We start from the raw sequence: 24,084 nt of genomic DNA, 5'->3' as shown, positions 1-24,084 counted from the left end.
GACAGAGGCAGAGACATAGAGGGAGAAGGAAAGGGCGAGAGAAAAACAGTGAGAGAGAGAGAGCGAGAGAGAGAGAGAGAGAGAGAGAGAGAGAGAGAGAGAGAGAGAGAGAGAGAGAAACACAGAAAGGCAGAGACATAGAGGGTGAGGGAGAGGTAGAGGTAGAGGAAGAGGGCAAAACAGAGAGAGAGAGAGAGAGAGAGAGAGAGAGAGAGAGAGAGAGAGAGAGAGAGAGAGAGAGAGAGAGAGAGAGAGAGAGAGAGAGAGAGATGTGTGGAAATAAGTGACCTCTCCTTTAATGGGCAGCTGATGATGTCATCTCACTACACAGATTCTTTGGTCTCTGAGTGAAGCAGCTGTAGCTTCTGCGTGCTGATTGGCCGCCTGGATGTGAGCAGGAGGTGTGGGGGGGGGGGGGCTTTTTTTTCTCCTGAGGATTTAATCTTAGAGTCGCAGTGAGTTTACCCCTCGTCTCTTTAGGTCCTGTCAAAATAACAATTATGCTCACTTCTCGCTGAAGTAATCTTAGCACGTTTTTGGTAAACATGGATAAGATTACACTGGGGGTTATCCTGCAGCCCTGCTTTAGCACTGCATTGTGCTCCCATTAATGCGGTCGATAGGTAAAAGCCGTATGCTGCTTACTGGATCTGTGTTTTGACACAGTGGTTAGCAAACATCACATGTGCGCACAGATATTTCAGGTCGTCAAACCACTGCGTCTCACCAACGGCCCGTCGGATACGGTAACATTAGCAACTGCATCTGCATAATTTATGCAGTCTTTTTTTTATTTTACCCAGCAGCTCTCGTTCCTCTTCCCTCCCCTCCTCCTCCCTGCAGAAGCCTTCATAGCAGGCAGCTTTTGTGATAAAAAAACGAAAGACGGAAAAAGTTCCCACAATGCCTCGTGCCTACGCTACCACAGCGGCGGCTATCTAGTTGCTACAGGTTGGTACTGTCGTTGGCCCGTCCCCTGGGATAGCCAAAGCCATCCATCCATCCCCCCCCAGGACCCGGTCCCTCCCCAGGCCCCTTTCACCCTGTCTGATGTGGTCTGTCCCTCCTCTGGGGGAAACAGCAGGCGCTTCACTAAACAGATAAAAAAAAACTTTATTTATAGGGTGCCCTTTTAACAGCTACAGCACAATGTGCTTAACAAGGGAAACAACACAGCAAGATTGAGGCAAGAGGTTGAGCAAACTAGTTATAAAACTCATACATAGTAGTATAGTAGTAGTCGTTTGGTAGTATTGTAGTATAGTAAAAAAAATTGATTACAGAGGCGAGTTTGATCCGAAGAAAGAGTTGAGTGTTGAGTGTGAAAATAAATATACTGGGGTAAAAAGGGTTTGAAACATGCACAAGACACAAGCTTCTGATTTCATGTTGGACCAAGACTACCTTCCCTATAGGAACCAGAAGGCGCCTCTCTCAATGGCTCCTGTGTGTTCACAGTAGTCGTGTTATTTTTGTTTTTGTTTTGTTTTTACGATTCCTGCGTTGCTCATAAATCGATGCATTGTTGAGCCACTCTGCGCAGCGTGTGCAGTCAAAGTCCTTTCTCCTTTCTCGCTTTTCTTTCTCTCTCTCTCCGCCCTGCAGATGGAAGGCATTGAAGCCCCATTATGGAGCTCCTGGAGGGGCTGTCCTGTGCCGTGAACTCCCTGGCACACTTTTAAAGGAGACTGGACCCTAATGTATTCAGACCCCATGATTCAGTGGCTTCAGCAGCCGAGCAGGGGCTCCCATCCCATCCCCCCAGTCTACTCACAGACACACACACACACACACACACACACACACACACACACACACACACACACACACACACACACACACACACACACACACACACACACACACACACACACACACACACACACACACACACACACACACAACTACTTTTTCTCAGAAGGGAGGGTCCACACGGTTCTCTGAAACTTTTTCCTTGTTGAATTTTCTGGGACTGGCGGGAGACTTCAAAGAACACCGTGGAAAAATAAATAATTAAAAGCTAGGATCCAAAACGGAATAGACACACAGACAAATACACACAAATACGGCACAAACACACACACACACAAACACACACACACACACACATACAAAAACCCAACAACACTATATTATTCAAGACGTCCAGTTACTCTTTGTGTTTCCTAAATAATACCACATTGGCCATGAGTTAGAAAGGCACTATTTGTTAAAGGCGTATTGTTTATAGAACCAGCAGGGCTGAGTAAACCTGTGTTAATATTTAGGGACAACACCCATAATAAGACATTAGCCTGTTTACAATCTGGCTACTGCGCTGCAACCTCAGGTTTGCCAACCCTGAGCCAAACAGGGTTTAGTGGTTTGGTGGATGTTGGTTATGCTACGGTACCTAAGTATAAGTCCACTGATATTTGTTGAGCACATATCAGGATGAATAGGTCTGTCTGCCTGTCTGTCTGTCTGTCTGACTGGTATGTTGTTGTTCTCAGTGTGTCTTGAAATGGTTCCAGGGTGACTAACAAACTGTGCAAGATCTGCCATTATCATGCACGTTGCTGTCTGTTGTGCACATGCACACATGTGTGCATGTGCACAACAGACACCGACGTCAGAATTGGGTCACACACACACACACACACACACACACACACACACACACACACACACATACACACACACACACACACACACACACACACACACACACACACACACACACACACACACACACACACACACACACACTCTGTGGTGCGTGGCACACAGCAACTGCTGTGCATGCAATAAAAGGTTTTAGTGCTTTTGGTTTCCCTGTTGATCTTTGTTCATTCAGGTTCATGTTTTTTTATGAACGACTTCTGGGCCAATTATTCAAAATAGGTCCTAAGAACCAAACACACACTCACACAGATTCGTCACACCCCTAACCAAATGTCTCAAAGCGCGATACATAATTCGGTTGCTAACTTTAGGTATATCATTTAGTTAATCTTCATATGGTTAGAGGTAATTGGTAGATATTGTTAAACCACTACAGATAAAGAAGACAAAACATAGTCCCAACCGTTTTGCTGATGTCAGTGTAAAAGTGAATAATTCTGCCTTAAATGCTGAAAATGAGGGGTTAGATTGAAACGTCGTACAGGTTTATATACTATACTGTAAAGCGCAAACATTATCTCTACCTTGTAATTGCTGGGTAGCAATCAGGAAAAACTCTCTGAAAAGAGTTGACGGTATATTCTTCACCTACTGTTCATAAAGTACTTGCCTTAACTATTTACACAAATGTAGGGAAATGATTTTACAGGAAACTATTTCCACAGTAACTATTGATGGGATAACTATTATTATTAAGAGTATATTTAACTAGCTAAGGGATCAGCAAATATTATGAGAAAACATTAGCTTAACCCTAAACTAAATAATTAAGCTAATTCGCCCCCATTAAAGTATCAGGAATCTGATCACTCTCAGGTCATTGATTTGAATGAGTTTGTTTAGCCTCTGAAGGGTCACACCCTAATCATTAGTGCTATGGGACATAACCGCCCCCTCCCCACCATTAGCACACCTTCTGTGGCCTGCTCCCCAAACCTCCCACTGGTTCACACACCTATATTGACATTGGCAAACCATTCTGTCTTCATAGCTTCCCTGGCTAGCTAGGGATAGGATGAAGGCCAGGTGTTTGGGTGCATTCCATAGAGCTGACGATATTGTAAATACTTATCGGGCTGCCCCTTTTCCCTCAGACGGAATGAGGGGTGTTCCTGTTAAGGCCACAAGTGAAAATGTCTCAGTATGTTGTATAGCTTGAACTGGTCATGAATTATGGATTTCCATTAATTGAAATACTAATTCAGTACAATCTATACCTAATTATATGCTTCAACAGGTTGAATAAAATGTCATCCTGTTTCTGTTTACACACATCTAGTGTGTAAACAGAAATGTTTGTTTTTCATTTTGTTGCTTTTTCCGAGACATTATCTTTTAGTCATACTTCTCCCATTTGTAGCTGTATCTGTTCGTTTTGTGCTGTGCCCTGTGTATTCTGAGTCACAATTCCAATACGTATTTGGTTGAGTCAGAGTTCCTTTTTCACTGGAAACTAGCCACCCCACGCGTCAGAACAGCATCGCCCCTGTCATTAAGACAGAGGGATGGTAGTGATGGTACTCCCGGTGTGGGTCGCTTCCCAGAAGCAGTATGAAAACAAAACACTCATCATGTACATACAAATCCTAATGCAACATTATAGAGACTGATATCGTTCGTGGATTGAATACAAGACACACACACAAAGAAACAATAAACGGTGTAGGAACCTGGCAGGAAGGCTTATTTTTTTTAAAGGGCTGTAGTTCTAGCTCGGAAGACAGGAAGCGGGGTGGGCAGTCTCCTTGTGTGTCATCGGGTAATTCACGAGCTCCAAGGGTCTGAGCGTACTGTGGGAGGTTACCTCTGGGTGCTAATCATTACTAACCAATCACAGATCGGTTGGTAACAGCGAGCGCAGATCCACTGCACGTCCAAATCCTCTGATTGGCTGATAACGGAGGAAGGCACCGCCCCCCTCGTACTTCCGGACCCTGGGCAAGCGCTGCCCTCCTCGCGCTGCAGCCAGTGTTGCCAGATCGGTCGGGAAATCTGTCCCAATCTGGCAACACTGTCACCGCCCCCTCGTACGCCCAGACCCTGGGCTTGGAGCTGCCCGCCTTGTGTCACCGCCCCCCTCGTACGTACGGACCCTGGGCTTGGAGCGGCCCACCTTGTGTCACCGCCTGCGTCAGACAAGACGCCAGGAGGGAGTTTTCCACTGACGGAAAAGGCAGCGCTTCTCGACAGTCTGCCACAGACAAGGGGAGCGCCTCGGCTGGTACGGTGCTGTGCGTGTACAGCAGCGAGACAAAAGCCAATTGCGGTCCATACGAGGAATACACACAGCGCTATTTGGCCATTTGGATACCATACCACTCAGTCGTCGATCGCTCCAACATTTCTGGTTTCACTGATGGTGATTGGATACGCGAATTCGTGGTGAGTAGAGATACAGTTTGTTATTAGATATTCCGGACAACACACACAATTAATGCCTTCAACCTCGGGGGGTGGGGGGGGGGGTAGAGGAGCCAAATAGTTTGCGTGGTCTTTCTCTGTGTGTCACTGCGGAGAGGCGAGAAAACTAGATAAAATGCAATGTTGCTAGAAGTCCGAGTCTGGTTGGTACATTGACACATGTTCGGCTCATGATTGATTGTTCTGGGTGAGTCGTTTCACTGATGGGTTCTTATGCTACTTCTTGGACACAAAACAGGAGTGCTCATTAGATTTGCATTTGTGATTTTTTTATATTAATAAAGGTTACTATTTATAACGGATATATTTTATTTAAAAAAAAGCGTTTGCCAAAGCTTTCAATTTAAGAAGGCTTTTTTTTTACGGTCACGCACAGGTGATTTATTACGGGCTATAATTTGCTGCTGTCTTATTTGCTAATCACTGATTGGTTCAGTGTTCAGCCGATTTCCATCTGATCAATACACTCTCATAATGTTGGAAACTTCATTGGTGGGTAATGACTCGGCTTACGTGATGCTGTGAAATACAGGAGATGTGCGATTGTTCATGTTTCAAATGTTAATGGTGGTGGTGGCTGTGGTGTTGGTGGTGTGTGTGAGTGTGTGGGGGGGGGGGGGGGGGGGGGGGGTTGCTTTTGTGTATTGAGTCCATTGAATCTTGGTTCACCTCGCTGGTGTTGCGCCCTGTTGTAACTCGAGCGACTCCTGAAGGCACTACATCTCAACACACGCACACACACGGCGCACAAAGAGTGTTGTCATTAGGATCATCATTAATCACGAGGAATGATCGGGGGAACGGAGAACATTTTCGCTGATTACATATTTTTGTAGGTGACAAATTAGTTGGACTGAGTGTATTGGTGATATAGTCGGGCGGGGGGAGAGATATCAACAATTTGCCTCGGACTGCAATATTGATGAGTCGAAGGAGGTAGGACTACTGGAATGTGGTTGCGGAATGCATTTGACTTTTGCATTTACACTATTGTTATAGTTTCGTTTCTAGTGAACAAGGCGTTTTCATCAGGTCCATAAACTATGCCTTGCTATTATATTTGAATTTTTTATTTTTTCAAACCCCACCATTCATGCATGTCGTAAACTTTGTTTTTAGGTTAAAGACCGGCCCATTACAAAATAACCTTATAGGCCTACTTGTTTATTTTTCTCATTTCAATAAGTGTCATTAAATTCAACAAGGTGAGGTGCTTTTGGTGGGTTACTCTTACAGACTATTCATAAATCAGCCAAATCCTCGTCTGACAGCCACTCCGGTGATTTCATGGTCTCTAGCGCGACCTCACTCGGATCATTTCTGGAATTGTCTTTTCCGGAATTTCGCGACGGGAACAGAATGATCCTTTGTTTACAGAAGGATCATGTAATGATTATTTTTCTTGTTATGTTGTCTTATTATGAATTAAAAATGTCAAATGCTTTACTTAAAATACATCTACATTAGCAGATCTGATCATGTATCGTTGAATAATACGAGGGAGATGTGATTTTTGTGGCGGGGAAATCCACATGCTTTGTGTTTTATCTCTTCAGAAAACCTTTTGTGAAAAAACATGTTTGTTTAGAATCCGTGACAAATGTAAATTAGTGCCTTCAGGTTTTATTTAATGTTTAAAAAAAATCGGACAGGCTGTCATCTACTGTGGGGAAAAGCGCAGTTTGGTGCCTTTTTTCCCACAGATGTCAGATGGGCTTCCTGTACATTTCAGGACCTCAAGAAACGCACAAGTCATTGAGTGACAGTTGTCCCAGTGTTGGGTCGTGGGGTAGACGTCTCGGCGGCTGTTTGGGTCCTAAATCCAGTGTTACAGCCTCGGTAGGTCGGAGTTTGCCGGTACATGGTGAATTTGTTTTGATCCTATGGTCACAGTGAGGGCCCCCGGGTAGTCCGGTGTGTCCTCGGGAGAGGTGGGGTGGGCGCTGCTTCTCAGGACCGTAAGGGGGTGCCCCCCCCCGCCCCACCAACTCTGCTTTGTTAGTTCTCGGCTCCTCACATTCCAGACAACTTGTGCGGTTCCAGCAAAACACAAGCGCACGCACACACACAGAGCAACCTGTTCGGAGCTATATGACCTGTTTGCGAGTATAGATAAACGTAATGGTGCACACTGCAAACAATTGGTTATCTATTTTAAGCAAATGGAGTGACGGCTAAAGGTGTGTGTAAAACACCTGGTCCAACTCTAGTCCGGTCAGCCGAACAGATGATTGCTAGTGCATGTGGGGTCCAAATGCACTCACCGAAGTGTGTGTGTGTGTGTGTGTGTGTGTGTGTGTGTGTGTGTGTGTGTGTGTGTGTGTGTGTGATGCTGCACAGCACACTCAACCACAATGCCTTCTGGGAGTAGTAGTTCTCCTCCTCCACATCTGGGATGGCTGGAGCACTGTATTACAGGCCGTGCGGTGCTGCCAACAGGGCATTCCTGCGGCTCACAGACATGACATTATTTATTTTCTTTTAGTGCTAGGGTCTCTCTGCCTTTTCTCTTCCCACTGCGTGCGTCTCTCGGTCGGTCTCTGGGTGTTTATCCGTCTCTCAATGTGTGTGTATGTGTGCACGGTTCCCTCCTTGGTGAGAACAACAGACTCATGGAGCAGGTCCTGAGGGTGCCCCCCCATCCCACCACACACTCGGTTCGGTCTGGTGGTGAAACGAAACCCTCGGGGCTGTGGTGCATGCTGGGAGTTCCTCAGTACTCTCGCTGTCGGCCGTGCGCCGATCAATTACCGCCGGTGGAACGACCTGGCATCAGGATCAAGAGCGTTACCGTGGTGCCCGGAGGGCGCCTGCGTGTCCAGGCACACACACACACACACGCCTCGACACGCGAATGCAGGCAGACGCGCACATGCAGGCAGACGCGCACATGCAGGCAGACACGCACACAGATGGCACACGCACACGCCAAAGAAGACAACGCCATTATCACCTCTTTTATGAGCGCTCGAGTCAATCCCGCCGAGTTCCCCCCCCCCCCCCCCCCCCCCCCCCCCGTGCTCTGGGCTCCGGCTGACGGAGGGTAGAGCGGTCTCACGTCACATGGCTCGTGGCTCGTGGGGGCAAACTAGGCCAAAGCTCGGCATATTTTTTTTTTCTTTCTCGCTGGACAAATGTCTCTCTATGATGGGCTTTAACGACGGGCTGGGAGCGGCCAACACCACAGTGGCGTTGAACCGGTGGCTGGCAGCGCCGCCACCGCCGCCGCGCTGGAGGCCAGAGCGCTCGACCGGGGTGAAACCCGAGCCCTCTGTTTATGAATGATTGTGCAACGGTTCACCTGCAGCTTCGGGGAGTGTGCGGCATTGAGGCCGGGGCCTTTTAACTCGGCGTGCCTTTTCCCAGCGACTCACCCTGCGCAGGAACTCACTGATGTCTTTGTGCGGCCCAAGCTGACACATTCATAGCAATTTAATAGCAAGTCTTTCCGATAAACTATTACGAGGCGTCACATGACGCTTTTGATCCAAAGTGCCCTGCAGTGAATTATTTTGGATGCGCGTCATTAAGGAGCAGGGAGGACAAAGGCGACTGACTCATGGAGGCCCTTCAGGTAGACAGCTGTGGACATTGGGGATTGATCCCACAACCGTTGTATCCAGCCTGGGAGTCAAAGTACAGGGAACCACGACACTACCCTGCTGCCCGAACAACTGGTTCATTTGGGGGGGGGGGAGAAACAAACAAACAAACAAACAATCAAACCAATCAAGATTCGAGAGCATCACACATGAACCGGCCTCTTGTCAGACGTAGCGGCTCCGCGACGCCGGCGTGGCTGGCGAGACGGACCGGAGACTGAGCCGCGAGGCAGACCCGCGTGGCGGACCCGGTTGCCAGGGCCCGTCACCGGGGGATTTATCACGCCCCCGCCGCCGCCGTGACAAGAGGCTGGGGAGCACCTCCCCGGAATCCTCCCTTTATCCGCCCGCCGCCCGGCGCTTGATGGAATGACACGGATGCATAATTTAGTGCCCGGGGAAAACAGTGTAGCGTTCTTCCTTTCTTTCTTCACTGTGGCAGCCGCTGCATCTCTCTCCACTTCCTCTTCTCCACCCCGCTCCCTCCAGCAGCTCCTCCTCCACCCGTCTGTCTGTCTGTCTGTCTCCTCACTTGTACGCCTTCTCCCTCCCCATCTCATTACCTCTCTCGGCCGCTCTTTCTTCACGGCTCTCTACCTCTGTTTCTTCTCCTCATGTTCCATCTTTCTACTCCTTCTGCCCTTTGTTTAGCTCTTCTCTGTAAATGGGCTCTGTCTCATGTTGGACGGCCGGGGGTCCGAGGGTCCCCTCCCCTCACCGGCTGGGGTCTATGGGTGCTGGAGGGGGATGGGGGACAGCCAGGGGTGGGTGTCTGAGAGGAGAGGCTGCAGACTTGACGACTACCTCCCCCTCTTTTTTTTTTTCTTTTTTTTGTTGCCAGGATTAACCACCGCCATTGCTTCTGCCCGTTGAACAGGATTAACAAATCAATGTGTCAGGTGAACTGCAGTCAGGAGACAATGACCCACTTCTGACAGTGCTGTCTCTGACACTCTCTCTGTCTCTGTCCCTCTCTCTCTGTTTCTCTCTCTCTGTTTCTCTGTTTCTCTCTCTCTCTCTCTCTCTGTCTCTGTCTCTGTCTCTGTCTCTCTCTGTCTCTGTCTCTGTCTCTGTCTCTGTCTCTGTCTCTGTCTCTGCCTCTCTCTCTCTCTCTCTCTCTCTGCCTCTCTCTCTCTGTCTCTTTCCCTTCTGCCTCACTGCAGCTTTTAATTAAAAAGACTTTGCTTAGCTGGCTCTCTGTGCTCCTCAGGGGACGCCTCACCTCTTTTATTTTTTCACTATCCTTTTTTTTTTTGGAGGGATGTAAAGGAATACAAGGTGATGTGTTTGGGGGGGGGGGGGGCATTATTCTTTTAGACCACATGTGGGTTTTTTATTTTAATGGCAAGGGACGCAGCACGCAACAGATGCGGGCTCCAGGTGTGTGTGTGTGTGTGTGTGTGTGTGTGTGTGTGTGTGTGTGTGTGTGTGTGTGTGTGTGTGTGTGTGTGTGTGTGTGTGTGTGTGTGTGTGTGTGTACAGCTGAGCCGGCCATTAGACGATTAGCTGTGGGGTTCAGGCGAGGCGAGGGACAAAGATTTGACGGCCATTGTTTCCGTCTGGAGAACCTGCACACGCCTCAACCCTCTCCGGGCGATGGCACGGCTGAAAGTATCCATTTTGTTGACTGTACTAGAGCAGGCAAAGTAGCTTGACCTCACTCAAGGTGATTCATCCATCATACACGCGCTAGCAAGGTACGAGGGAGGAGGAGGGCTAGGGAACATCTCGTCCTGTAACCATCATTTGCGGACGTTCTCCTATACTGTCATCGCTGCTTGTGTATAGGTGTCAGCCTTCTTGCCCTTCTCCCTCTCACTCTCGCTCTCCCTTCTCCCTCTCTCCCCACGATATCTGTCAAAGAAAGGCCTCGTCTTGCATAATCACTCCTTGTTCCCGTGTAGAATATGACCCCCTGTTTTTATTCTGCTTCTCTTTAACTGAACTGACACTCGCATAACAGCCTCATAAAGCAAACCATGCATGCAGGTCTATCATGGAGTTAAAGGGCCTTGAAGCCGACAGAGAGACCTGCGGGCTCAACGAAACTTCCTGCTTGGCTCCTTATCTGGAGATGTGAAGGGGAAAGTGGAACTTGGATAGCCTGGTGAAATGTACCTTTTTTACAGGAACTTTTCTTGGCTTTGTTTCTGTTGGATGTTAACCGCTGTCAACGTGCGCAAATCCATCGGTCTAAAATTCATATTTTTCATTGGAGCATGTGAAATCAAGCCTATTTCCATATTTCTTAGTCGAAATAGATGACTTGAGTTTCCAAAGGGGAATTGCCCAATCCTCCCAGACCAGTGGAACTCCCTGGGAACAGAACATGTTGTTAACTGGCTGCGTCGACCACTCGCATCACACAACTGACGTCAGAGCTCAGCTGCCATTCGATCGACGGTAAACACGTCTGGTTTTGATTTAAATACTACTTCCAAAACACCCCTTACATCACCGAAGGCAGCCTGCTGCCGGTCTGTTCTGCCTTCTATTCTTGTGTCCTTCTTTCCTTGACTTCTTTTTTTACATTTCATTTTTTACTCCTACCTGTTTCCTGTCTATCCTCCTTTCCCCTACTCCCTGTTCTGTCCCTCCGCCCCTCTCTGTTCCTCCTCCTCCTCCCTTCTGTCCCTCTGTCCTTGCTCTGTCTAGTGTGTCAGACAGTGTGGATGACCTGTCTGCTCTTTAACAGTCACAACTCCCTCCCGCTGCTTACCAGATGTACGCGTGATGATAATGAGTGTATTCTCCCGCTCTCCCTCTCTCGATGTGTCACAGCCCCCTAGTGCCACGCAAAGTTTACACGCACGTATTCAAACGATGAATCAGATCCACGGTACACGTACCCCACGTCCTTCCTCGGTTTGATTTCTCTTTTGGTTTTTCCTTTCCAAAATATAAACTCCAGTTTGTGTAAGAGATTATAGGTCAAGATTGGAAGATTCCCCCCCCCCCCCCCCCCCCCCCCCCCCCCCCCCCCCCCCCCCCCCCCCCCCCCCCCCCCCCCCCCCCCCCCCCCCCCCCCCCCCCCCGCTCGCTCAAAGAATTGATTGTTTGCATGAAACAGCATCGCCCGCATTGGGGATGGGGAGGCATTACGTAAACTAAAAACAAACCAAAGATCTGTGTGCGTGTGTGTGTGTGTGTGTGTGTGTACTATGAGGGAGCCCGTGTGAAACCTGCCCACAACGGGAGCAATGAAAAACAAACGACCGTGAATCCGACCTCACAGGCTGCATGTTTCAGAGACTGGCGGGGGTATTTGTGGTCTAAAATGAAACGTCTCGGTCTCTTCCTTCCTGCTTCCTGTCTCCCTTCTCTGATCAATGGATCTGCACAGATGATGAGATTTTGGAGTGGGTGAAGGGTCCAGTAATTGTTGACTCGTGCGAATGGGCTTGATTGATTGCTTCCTGTGCCATGTCTCTCACTCGCTCTCTCTCCCTTTCTGTCTCGCTGTATGTCTCTCTTGATCTCTCTCCCCTGTTTTCTCTCTCTCCCTCTCTCAGAGCACATGACTGGCTGCATGTAGTCTTCTTACATGAGCAGCAGACTATTCAGTTCGGATGGAAGGCTCCAGTTGTTATTGGGCCGTGTACATAGATTTGGATTTTTTTTTTTCTGAGTTGAAATTCTGGTATTTTCTTGAAATGAAAGGGTGCATTTTAGAAAAGCCATTGCTGAATTGATCTCAAATAATAAATAATAGATTTAACTTACTCGATCCACATATTTGCCTCTCTGACTGTAGCCCGACGCTAGTAATTTAAAGGAATCTGTCCTAACGAAAAACTCAATTTCTTCTCCTACAGACTCTCCACGCAGGCGCCATGAGTGGGCTACTCAAGAGGAAGTATGAGGAGGTGGACGAGGACCGGAGCTACTCCTCGCCCTCCTCCCTCTCCTCCTCGGCCTACTCGGGTTGGGACTCGGAGGGCGAGAGCTGCTACTCGGACACGCTGGACTCCACCCCCAGCAACCCCGGCTCCCCGGCCAGCAGCTTCAGCAGTGAGTACCCGCTATGCGCGCTGTTCGTACGCCGAGCCCCTCACAACGCGCTCCCGGACGCCTGTGCGGCGGCGTGGCTCGCCCACCAGTCGCCTCGCTTCCTTTTCCCACCGCCTCTTAATTGGTTAGGTTGGGTGGGGAGGGGGCGGGTGGGGGATTGTTTCTGATTGGCTGTTTTACTTGGAGGTCCCGGTCATCCGGAGAGGAAACCAAACTGGGGCCCCGGAAGCGATTGGCGCTGTCGGAGTACATCTCGCTGGCGGTGGAGGTGGGGGGGGGGGGGGGAGGCCACTGGAGAGGCTCACAGAACAGTAAGGCAGGGTGCCAGCCAGGGGGAAAGGGGTGGCAGGGTGCCAGATGCTGAGGGGGTGGGGGGAGGAAACACACAGCGCCTTGTCTGGGGGCCCTGGGTGCAGCTCCATTCAGCCCAGGTGCTGAATGAGACAGCCGTGGTGGTGGGTGGGGTGGAACGGAGGGGGATGTGTTGGAGAGGAGAGGGGGAGGAGGAGGGTGCTGCATGTAGGAACGCATTGAAGAGAGTCCATTGTCGGGGAAGTGTTTTAATCCCGAGTGTTTGTGTTGGATCAGAGAGCTGTCGGGCTTACTGCTGGGGTCCAGAAGAACGCCAGCGGGAAGGAGAGCTTGGAGAAAATGGGAGGGAGAGCAAGAGAGAGAGCGAGAGAGTAATTTGTCTCTTGCCTCTTGCAGGTGGCATAATCATGGGGACACTTGATGGATGTTGGCCTGAGATTGTTTAGCACATGTGTATCGCCGGCACGTGCCAGAGTGCGTACCTAAGTAGACTGGGAGTAAAAGACACTTGCTGGCAACCTGAGTGCACCCACTGGTCTCCGGCCTGCCTCCGAGAGGCAATGGGCTTTTGTTTTGGTTTCATCTGGTTGCTGGCTATATTTAAGTCTCAATTTGCATTAGGGGCAGTTTTTTGTTTTTTGCTTTGGCTAATGGCTATAACCTCTTATTATATGCCAAAGATATCCTGCTGCCATCTCCGCCTGTTTTTCCACCATTAAACAGGTTTTAGTTATTTTCAATAATGTTTTGTTCCTGTGACTTTGGAACACATTTCGTCACAGGACGGCTCCTGCCGCAGAAGACGAGTAGCCAGAGAATGACTCCCCCAGTAATCTAATCTAATTCACAACACATGGGGGGAAGGCTTGATCCATCTCTGTTTACACATGATAAGCATCGCTGTGTTGGCATCTCAAAGAGAGGAAGAAGAAGAATAGCCACGCATGACCTTAAAAGAATAATGTTGTGTGTTCCTGTGCATAGGAGGTGGACTTAACAGTTTAAAATGACCAAAGCTCTTGAGCTTGTTCCCACATATGGTTGCACTTTGATGCCCATATGGTTTATTGTATGTAGGAAAGAAGGGGGAAAAAAAGCGGCCTGTCTCTATGGGGCCTGAATGATTTTTGCAGAAGAAAGACCTTTTGACTCCTGCCAGCGACTAGCGGTCTGGCCGCGCAGTCGGTGCTGTCGCAGAGCAGAGAGATTGTTGTGGGTAGCTTTTATCCCGATCCTGAGAACTATGCAGTCTTGGCCCTTTGTCCAACTCCCTCCCCTCATCCTCCCCCATTCCCATCCTCCCTCCTCTCCCTCCCCCACTTTCCGGAAGCCTCCAACATTGAGTTTTGTGATCCTGGCGGATCGCCTCCTCTGCTCTTCTTGGCAGGCGGCGGGGGAAATTCCTGGGTGGGGTGGCTGCTTGTCACACAGGAGCACATGTGTGAACAAAAAAACACAGCCACCCCGCATTCTGGATAGCCATGTAGCTTCGCCGCATGGACGCAGGGCGTGTCAAGGGAGCACTGTTTGTGCCGTCCCCTAACTGGGTACACAATAAGAACTGGACGGGATGGAGTCGGATAGACGCCTCCTTGTTCACTGGGTGAGCACCGTGCATTAAACGAGGGAGTGCTCCTTCTAGTGGCACCAAAGAGAACATTGGAAGGAGTCAACAGTCTCTGGCCTTAATGGGAACCAGCAGAAAAAGGAAAGTCTAGTGACGAGGGTGTCAACTCCCAGGGGAAAGGCTCTGGGGTTTGAACCCCAATGTCTGCAATCTGTAGGCATCCTTGAGAAAGACGCTAACCTCTAATTTGCCCATGAATGATGTATATTTGAAAAGAGAAATCCCTTGTATGCTTTGAATAAGATCTGACTGGAGCCGTTTGCCCGCCCCTTGACCTCCTGCTCTCCTCCCGTCCACAGCCACGTCGATCCTGAAGAAGGCCAAGCGGGCGCGGCGGGGCAACGTCACCTTCGACCAGGTGACGGTCTTCTTCTTCCCGCGGTGCCAGGGCTTCACCAGCGTGCCGAGCCGCGGGGGCTGCTCGCTGGGCATGGTGCAGCGCCACTGCGACCTGCGCACCTACACGCTGGCCGAGTTCGCCGTGGAGCAGAGGCTGCTGAGGCGGGAGAAGGCGCTAGACCGCCTCCGCGAGGAGAAGCTGGAGGCGCTGAGGCAGAAGGTGAGTCCTGCGCCGCCGAGCCATCCCGGGGAAAGGCCACCGAGCCTCGTCCCCTTCTTGATGTCAATTCTTTCTCCCTTCACACCCATCCCTTTTCCAGAATATTCTTCATAGTTCCACAGAGGCACAAGAGATCCCATTCAGCTGCTGAGACCCCAGAGGAAGCCTGAGTTGACCGTGTTCTTCCATTTTTTTAACAGCTGACCAAGAACGGCACGCAGGACTGCGAGGCGGCCGAGCGTCTGACGGTGGACGACGTGCCCGAGGAGGAGCTGGACCTGAGCGGGGCCGGCCCGGACGCGGGCTCCTTCCTCCACCCGTATGCCTCCAAGCAGCGCCACACGCTCCTCAAGGCGGCCGGCGTCAAGAAGATCGACAAGGAGGAGAAACGGCAGCTGCACGAGCTGCGCCTGTCCCGGGAGAACTGCGGCTGCGACTGCCAGGGCTTCTGCGAGCCCGAGACGTGCGGCTGCAGCCTGGCTGGCATCAAGTGTCAGGTACGAGGAGCCACAGCCACCGCCGCCTACCTGGCGGGGAGCACTGATTCTCCCAGCGGGGCTATTACCCCGCGCAGATGATGTGGTTATGCACATCTGGATTCAAAAGGTGTCCTGTAACGACGAGACTCGTGTGTGATGTTCCAATCCCCCGATCACTGACATGTTTTGTCGTCCCTCCTCAGATGGATCATTCCTCCTTCCCCTGCGGCTGCACCAAGGACGGCTGTGGGAACATGGAGGGCCGCATTGAGTTCAACTCCACCCGCGTGCAGACGCACTACATCCACACCATCATGAAGCTAGAGCTGGAGAAGAAGCTGGAGGAGCACTCTGGCACCGAGGAGGACGAGGAGGAGGTGTCCACGGAGCACCTGGCCGCGGCGGCGACGGGCTGCCCCGCCTACCCCGGCCACTCGGAGAACAGCTGCAGCAGCGACATGACGGACTCGTCAGAGTCGTCGTCGGCCCACTGCGAGGGGCCGCGGGGGTCCGGAGACTGCCAGTATCAGGTGTCCCTGGACATGGACGACCGGGGCCTGAGCCACATCCTCAGCTTCAGCGACCAGGACCACGACACCTGCTGCTGGAGGAGCAGCAAGGTGCCGGGGGAGGAAGAGGAGGAGGAGGAGGACGAGGAGGACGTGGTCGGTAATGACCGGCAGCAGCAGCAGCAGCGGCGGCGGCAGCAGCAGCCGTTCGGTGGCGGCGCCGACTCGCCCGTCGCCCACAGCGGCGGGCTGATGTACTCGGCGGACGACTACACAGACAATCAGGCCAAGGCCATCTCGGAACTGTTGGACGAGAACGCCAACCAGGGCAACGCGCTGTTCCACAGCGGCAGCGTGCCGCGCACGCCCTCGCCGTCGTTCGACCGCTCGGCCGACTACGACATGGACCTCAGCCTCTCCTCGGAGTCGGACCTGGAGTTCCTGGACGGCTTCCCATGCCTGGGGCCCAGCTCGCTGTACAACTCCCTGAAGGAGTACGAGAACATGGACAACTTCTTTCAGTTTCAGTTGCCTAGCTACCCCAGTCTCCCGCAGGCCAGCGACCCCGGGACCAGCCTCCTGGAGTCCCTGATCGGCCTCTCGGAATCCGTCCCCGAACCTCCCGCCACTTTTACGGACAATCAACTGTTGGAAGAAGCCATGAAGCTGTCTGTGATGGAGTCTGTGAAGGTTTAACCAACAGGGAAGAGAAACTTGATGTCTGACGGCCTGAAGAAAAAAAATAATGGAGTTAGGGGGGACTGTACATGCACATACGATGTCGATGTAAACGTTACTTTATGTTGGTGGAAGCTGTGATGTTCCCCCTCTTGCCTGAATAATGTTTTGATTCCAGACTTGCCTTCTAAATGTAAGCAAAGCAGTGGAGAGCCGATCGCTGTGTGGAATGGCAGCTAGTGTTTCAGTGAAGAGTGAAAAACAAAAGAACACAACGCTCAATTTGACCAGCTTACCTGAGCCTTTGTAAAATAATTAACAATGATCGCTTTCAATTCCTATGGAAGCTTCTTATTTCACCAAACAACCATCCCAAAAATGTTAAGCAAGAAGGCATCAACCTTACTGGGACGAGGTTGGGGGGACGTTGATACGGCCGAATGTGCACCTCAGGGACCTTTTTCTAGCTTTCAGAGGCAATGTACGATCACCCTTGCAGCGGTGGGTATGGTTATTGCCTATTTGAATAGAAGTCACCAGTTAAACGAGCCCCTAGTCCGAACGGCCACCGCCCTTATTTGGGCTCCGTAACTAGGTGCCATGATCCAGTGGGACATGCCCAAACCATTGAATCCACAGGACAGATGTTTTTGTCTCCCCCCTCCCACACCCACACACACACACACACACACATAATTGACTCCTAAGAAACCTGTACGGTACAGAGATCCCTCTGAAAAGCTCCTAAATCCGCACTTTACATGAAAAATAGTTCTGTATGAAAAACTTAAAGGCAGCATTTGGGTCATGTGGTCAAGAAATGCTAAATTCAGGAGCTAATTTATAACTTGGGTCATTCGACAAATTATAAAGAGGAAACGACGGTAGAGGCTGTAACTATGAATATCTTTTTCTCCTTTTTAAGTTATTATTTTCTCCTTTTTATGATTTCATTATATTTATTTCCGATCAAAAGCCTAAACCTTTCATCCAAGCAGCACTGTGGTTCTGATATTTCACCTCCGAGTGCGATCTCTCTTGCCTTCTTTGTTTCCCCCGCTCCCCCCCAATACCACGGGGGGATACGGGGTTCAGAGGCCATCCGAAATAAGTATTTAATATCTATTCTGTTATTACCTTATTTTTTTCCATTATTTTTTTTAATTGGTAACTTATTACGTCATTTATTTTATCGGCTTTAGTAATTTAATTGAATAGGATTTTGGGCAATAATAAGGGGGTTGTTCTTATTGTTAATGAGAGGTTTACGGGGTGGTCTTATCAGCAAGACATGTCCACTACTGGCACAGTGCTTCCTCTTGGACTGAGTACTGTGGAATCCCCCCCCCCCCTGCACTCATTTTGCTGATTTGCTAAATTATGGGCCATTTATATTGCTGCCTAAATGTAACATTAGAAAAAATTACACTAATATTTTGTAAAACTAATTTATGTAGTTCGACAACAGAATTCTAATCACTGATAAATTGATTATTTTATTAACAAAGTGAAAACAAGGAGTAATTTTCAATCTTGGGAAAGAAAAAGAATGACCTTTGTAATATATGAAATTATAGAGAAATGTATTGTACCTTAAGGCAGTCGCTGTCTAACATTCTTTGAGTATTTTTCATTGCCATCTTTAATGGTGAAGTATCCTTGGAAAAGAAAAATGCCACTGAAACTCAATGAATTGCGAAGATCAATTTGATTGTACTCCTAATTTTCTTGGGAAGACGGTGACTTGGCTCACAGTTAACTTGTAAATGGAACATTGAAATCAGCTTGTTGTTTTTGTTTTTTATTTAAGATAAAAACTGCATATATTATACATTTTTTATCAAAAAACACAAAAGGACCCCGAAACAAACGGTTTCCAACAGCAGGACCTTTCTAAAAGGTGACTCGGCTTTGACGGGCCACTAGGGGGAATTGTTGTACATACCTGTCGGCCCCCTTTCTACAACCGTTTCTACAGTTCCCCTGGACCCTTTAGGAGTCGTGCATGCAGCTCCCATTTGTTAAAAGTTATTCCGAGTTATTGTATACTTTTTTTGAAAACGTGCAAAGTGCACATTGGAATTGTATTACTCACTATTTGCCTTTTTTTCTTATTTTTACATTTTGAAATCCTCCTGATGTAAGTTCTTAATGCCATGAAGAGGGCACTGCATTTTTTTTGCAAGTAAACGTTTTTGTCTTGTATAAATAAACAACATGACAACTTTCATGGATACATGGCAGCAGTTGGTATTGATGTATTGTATTACACTATTTTTAATTATTTTTCAAAGAACGTGTCTTATTTTTTGCTTTTGTGTTGTACATATTTCAGCTTGAATGGTACGACGGAGCAAAGCCAGCTGCTTATTTTTACATATTCACTCTTTAACCTGCCATTCAAAAACTTCTTTCATCCAAGCCATTTTGACAGCTTGTCCCTCCAAATAAAAAAAAAAGTTTCTTAATTTCTTGATTCTGTGTCTGTTATGTTTTTCGTTGCCTTAGAGTTCCTCTTGTACTTTTTAAAAATACTTTCAGATTAATTTGTTGGTTTTCATTAAGTTGAAATGCTAATCTATTCAAGTTTTAAAAACGATTAAAGGACAAATGGTGGAGTAAACCTTATCAAAACTAGAGGGGTGGACGTTCGGTAATGTATCATGTCGATGTTCATCTGGGACCATCTATGATCAGATTATCATTATTATGGTCAGTTAATATATCAAAAGTATGTGCTTGAAAAAGTAAAAATCTAGCCTTGGTGCAGAGGAATCCTTGATGTCCTGTTTTATTTATAAACAGACGGCGACCTTCCCAGGGTCGACCCAATCACAATCTTCTATGGGGCGGCCTTGCACCGTTGAGGAATTTTCCTTAATAACTAAGATGGCTGCCGCTTATGTGTCACGCGGTCCATTGCGCTGATTGATTGTAGGTATATCGAAGTGCATCGAGAGGCATTTTGGCCTGCATCTGTTGATAATGCACTTTGGAAATCAAAATTGTCCTGATATGAGAGGTTCTAGACTAATTAACGAATTGGTCTCAGATGTCCGGCTATAAATAACCCTAAAACTGACTTGATTGCAATCCTGGCAAGTGTGTCCCAAGGTATTAAGTCAATCCCCAATGGCTAAACGACACAAATCTTACAAGATTCTTGTGCTTCCCTCTTATGGGACACATTTTAAGTTAAATGTATTGAGTTAAATTGCATTGAAATTAAATGTAGCATTTGACACCTTTTGATCAAAAATGTATAGCAGCTATATTCACAAAGCTTAGTTAATTTTAGGATCTTAAATTCAAACAGCTTGAACTTCTAAGCAGCTTTATATTAAGCACCTTGATTGCAATCATCTTCATGCAGCTGGATATTTAAGATACTAAATGTGTAGAAGCTTCAATTACATCAGTTGGGTAATCTGTCCTGTAGTTTGAGTATCTTAATTTTGAGCATGGCGTACATCAGATATCTCAACAAATTGTAGGTTTTATGTGATACAAAGCAGAACAGGTAGAAGTTGGCACTTAATTTCACTGTGTGTGTGTGTGTGTGTGTGTGTGTGTGTGTGTGTGTGTGTGTGCGTGCGTGTGTGATGGAACGTCTTAAATTGACTGTCTCTGTTTACATGAACTAACATTATACCCCTGAGCATAGTAGTTCCGATCAAGTAACCTGATTGGTCAACCAGACATTAAGAACCTGATCAAATTAGCTTAATAGCCAACCTTGCGTGCTCAAATAAAAAAAAATGCATGTGAAATAAGCAGACGTGACGCTAATAATATCTTATTGACAGCAACATTGAGTGAGCAACCCATTTTTGTGGTTCTATAGGTGGTATTTATATAGATTGGGAATTCCTATGTCCTCTAATAGCTCAAGTTGGCTGGCGGTCACTAACCACAGGGACTTGTAAGTGTCTCCATTGCTAGCTCACTACTAAGGTCTACCCTACTGGCAGGAGTAGTAAACTACCATGGCATTGCATTTATTTACAGATGTAGATCAGTAAATAATTCCATTATTGACCCAATTGTGGCAAAAATATAATTTATGGTCGGTTGTTGGTAAACAAGGAGGACCCAAGTTTTTTCAAAACCTTCAAGATTTTCAAACCCTTCAAAATCAATATCTATATCTTGTGGATCAGGGGCCGTATTCACAAAGGATCTTAGGGCTAAAAGTAGGTCCTAACTGGCAAATTTAGGAGTAACTCCTAAAAATAATGGGTGTGTCACTCTTAAATTTAGGACTCCTAACTTTTTTCACTAAGAGCAATTCACAAAGTATTTTAGGCCTAAAAGTAGCACCTAAGTCTAGGAGAGCTTAAAAGTCCTCAAGAGGACTCCTAACTCAGTAAGACCTATTCACAAAGAATCGTAAAATGCCTGCGAGACGAAATGTTAGGGTATTAAACGTGTTGTGGAGTAGTGCGCGATGCATTAACATCCCCGACTAACAGTAATAATCCGATTAGTCCCGAAATAAAATGTTTGGCCACACTACGTTATTTAGCAACAGAACAGGGGAAATGCAACTTTGCAATGCCGACGATTTAAAAATGTCGCAACCATCAGTCAGCCGTGCCATAAACTTCCCTTTGGACGTTCAACAATTACACAGGATCAAAGCCAACTTCATGGCACTTGCAGGTATACCCGGTGTGGTCGGTGCTATTGACGGGACGCACATAAAAAGAATTGCGCCATCAAAAGACGAGGACGTGTTCGTCAATAGGAAGAAAGTGCATTCCATCACGCAGGTTGTTTCTGATGCAAATTTTAACATAGCCTACTGGATGTTGATGCAAAGTGGCCTGGAGCTTCAGCTACCCATGATTCGCGCATTTTAATGGTGTGCGGTCTGAGGCAGCTTTTTGAGATGTAGCCTACCAGGTGTCACTTGCTGGGTGACAGTGACTATCCATGCAAGACGCGGCTCTAGACACCGTGGCTCTAGACACCCTACCTCAATCCACAACCGGACGTGTATGTTTGTGTGCTCTAGCATATATGGATCAGTAAACAATAAAAAATCAGTAAACAATAATAAATATGGATTCAACAAATAAAAGGCATCAAAGAGCCAATACGATGTGTTTTACGCATAGGACTAAGCGTAATCTGCGTAATCACTTACATGTTATAGCCTACTTTAATGTTGTGGAGAGAGGAATTGGGCAGATGAAACGTCGGTTTCATGTCCTCCACGGCGAAATACGCCTCACCCCAGAGAGGGCAAGCACAGTAATCACTGTACGTGCCATTCTACACAACCTCTGCAAGCGGAGGAACATTCCACAGCCAGACGAGGATGATGATGATGATGATGATGATGATGATGATGATGATGATGATGATGATGATGATGATGATGATGGCGATCAACATGACAAGGAATTTGGCCGTGTGGTACCGAGTGGACAGGCATTTAGGGATCACTTTGAAAACACATTTTAGGTAAACACCTTGGCACAAATCAGTCAACACTTAGGTAGTTCATAACATTTATTTTCTTTTAAATTTTACGTATTTTTATGTTTGCTTTCTCTCTCTCTTGAACGTGCAGGCTACAACGTCATTATCGTGGTCTGCACAAAATTGTCATCATGCGTGTATTCTGCTAACTGCACTATAACTACTTAATAGGAACTCATTTCTAGCCTAGGCTATTTCCTTGTTTTTCGGTGATTCAGTGGGCTCGTCTGAACAACCAATCACCGCACTGACCGCTTCTAAACTCGTGCACGAGAATTGACGTAATCCATAGCAACGGCGCGTCACTCTTAGTTCACTCTTTCTGATTTATCCTTAGTAAGAGTAGGTCTCAGCGGCTTTGTGAATAACTTTTAAGAAAAAACTCCTACCTAAAATGTTTTAGCGAGAGTTAGGAGCACTCCTAGCGGTAAGATAAAATGCTTTGTGAATACGGCCCCAGACATCTATATCTTTTGTCTGATGGGGCGGAGGGGCTGATTGTTTCAATATCATCCCACTGCAGACGCAAATGCGCGTTCTCGTGTGGTTGGGGTTCCCGTTTACGCAGACTGGAACGCCCCCTTCTTATTCTTCGTCGCCTTTCTCGCTGAACTGTATTAAAATGTCAAAGTGTACTACTCCGAAACAATGTAAATAGTGTTGTAAATAAACTTCCAAAGCTTTTCAAATCTTATTTGGAAAATAACTTCACATGGTGTGTATTTTTACAATGTATTCGTTACTAGCATTCGTAGTGTTGACCAGCAGTGAAATAGTCCGCTATAAGTGGACGTTGACGTCGCTTAGCAACCGAAGACGCTGGGGTTGACAAGTTACAGGACTACTACCCATGCAAGTGAACGGAGCGTTCCATGGCATTGAGAAGACCCGTGTAATAAAGGCTTATAAATTGTCTGTTTATGGCATAGATTTCTCCTCAAATCAGGCCAATAAAGCAATGATTACAAAAACAAAAAAAACACAAACGCTCGATCAAAGGCCCGACCCGACAATGAAAACAGGCCCGGTTCTACGGGGGTGCATAGGCAACATCACTCTGACCGCTCAGTGGTGATCTATTTTTGTTGCCGGAAGCAATTTCATTCGTTTATATGATTAAAAAGACAAACAAATCACAATCTATTGTCTATTGTCTTATTATTATTAACAGTACATTTTACTAGCATAACCGTTGTATAAAGCAATATCACACTCGAGGTCGCAATGTTGTCTGTTTGTCGCTCTAAAGCAGCGCTGCTGTGATTGGCCGCCGGCTGGCATCGTGTGTCATGCCGGCGTCGTGTGCAAAATGCACGCACCCATATATCTATGGTGCGCACGGTAGTGACGTTGAAATTCTTCGGCAGCAACAGTTATATATCTGTTGGATATCCAATACATGTATTAAATGTATTGTGTTCATAAGAACCCATATTTATTTTTATTGTATTTATTTACAATCGTGTTAACTTTAAGAGTATTATACTGATTACTTTTGTTCAAAGTTCAAAGTCTGAAAGTGTTCTTTCCTTGTTCAGCTAAAATCTGTTTTATTTTTAAGTGGCAATGTACAATTATTTGTTATATCCTGCCACAATTTATAAAAAATAAACGTTATTTTTGAATTGCAGTCACATGTTTTTTTTTTAGTGTAGAATTCTGTTCTTTTTTACACCTCACACATCACACATATCAAAAACCTATCTCATATTCAAAGCTATCTAAGATATCAATA

At 47.3% G+C, this 24,084-nt stretch overlaps 1 protein-coding gene across 1 annotated transcript; it reads left to right on the top strand.

Moving 5' to 3' along the window:
* The first annotated feature begins 4,787 nt into the window (after positions 1-4,787).
* Positions 4,788-19,338, top strand: csrnp1b (cysteine-serine-rich nuclear protein 1b). The gene is made up of 5 exons (XM_030349173.1): positions 4,788-5,046; positions 12,503-12,698; positions 14,937-15,196; positions 15,397-15,693; positions 15,879-19,338. Exons 2-5 carry the CDS (start codon positions 12,521-12,523, stop codon positions 16,878-16,880), a joined length of 1,737 nt encoding a protein of 578 aa, XP_030205033.1. The 5' UTR covers positions 4,788-5,046; positions 12,503-12,520; the 3' UTR covers positions 16,881-19,338.
* The last annotated feature ends 4,746 nt before the right edge of the window (positions 19,339-24,084 follow it).

This window comes from Gadus morhua, chromosome 23 (assembly GCF_902167405.1).
Source record: "Gadus morhua chromosome 23, gadMor3.0, whole genome shotgun sequence".
Classification (NCBI taxonomy): domain Eukaryota; kingdom Metazoa; phylum Chordata; class Actinopteri; order Gadiformes; family Gadidae; genus Gadus; species Gadus morhua.
Note: the sequence above shows the minus strand (reverse complement) of the source record. Positions and strands in the feature narration are given on the sequence as shown.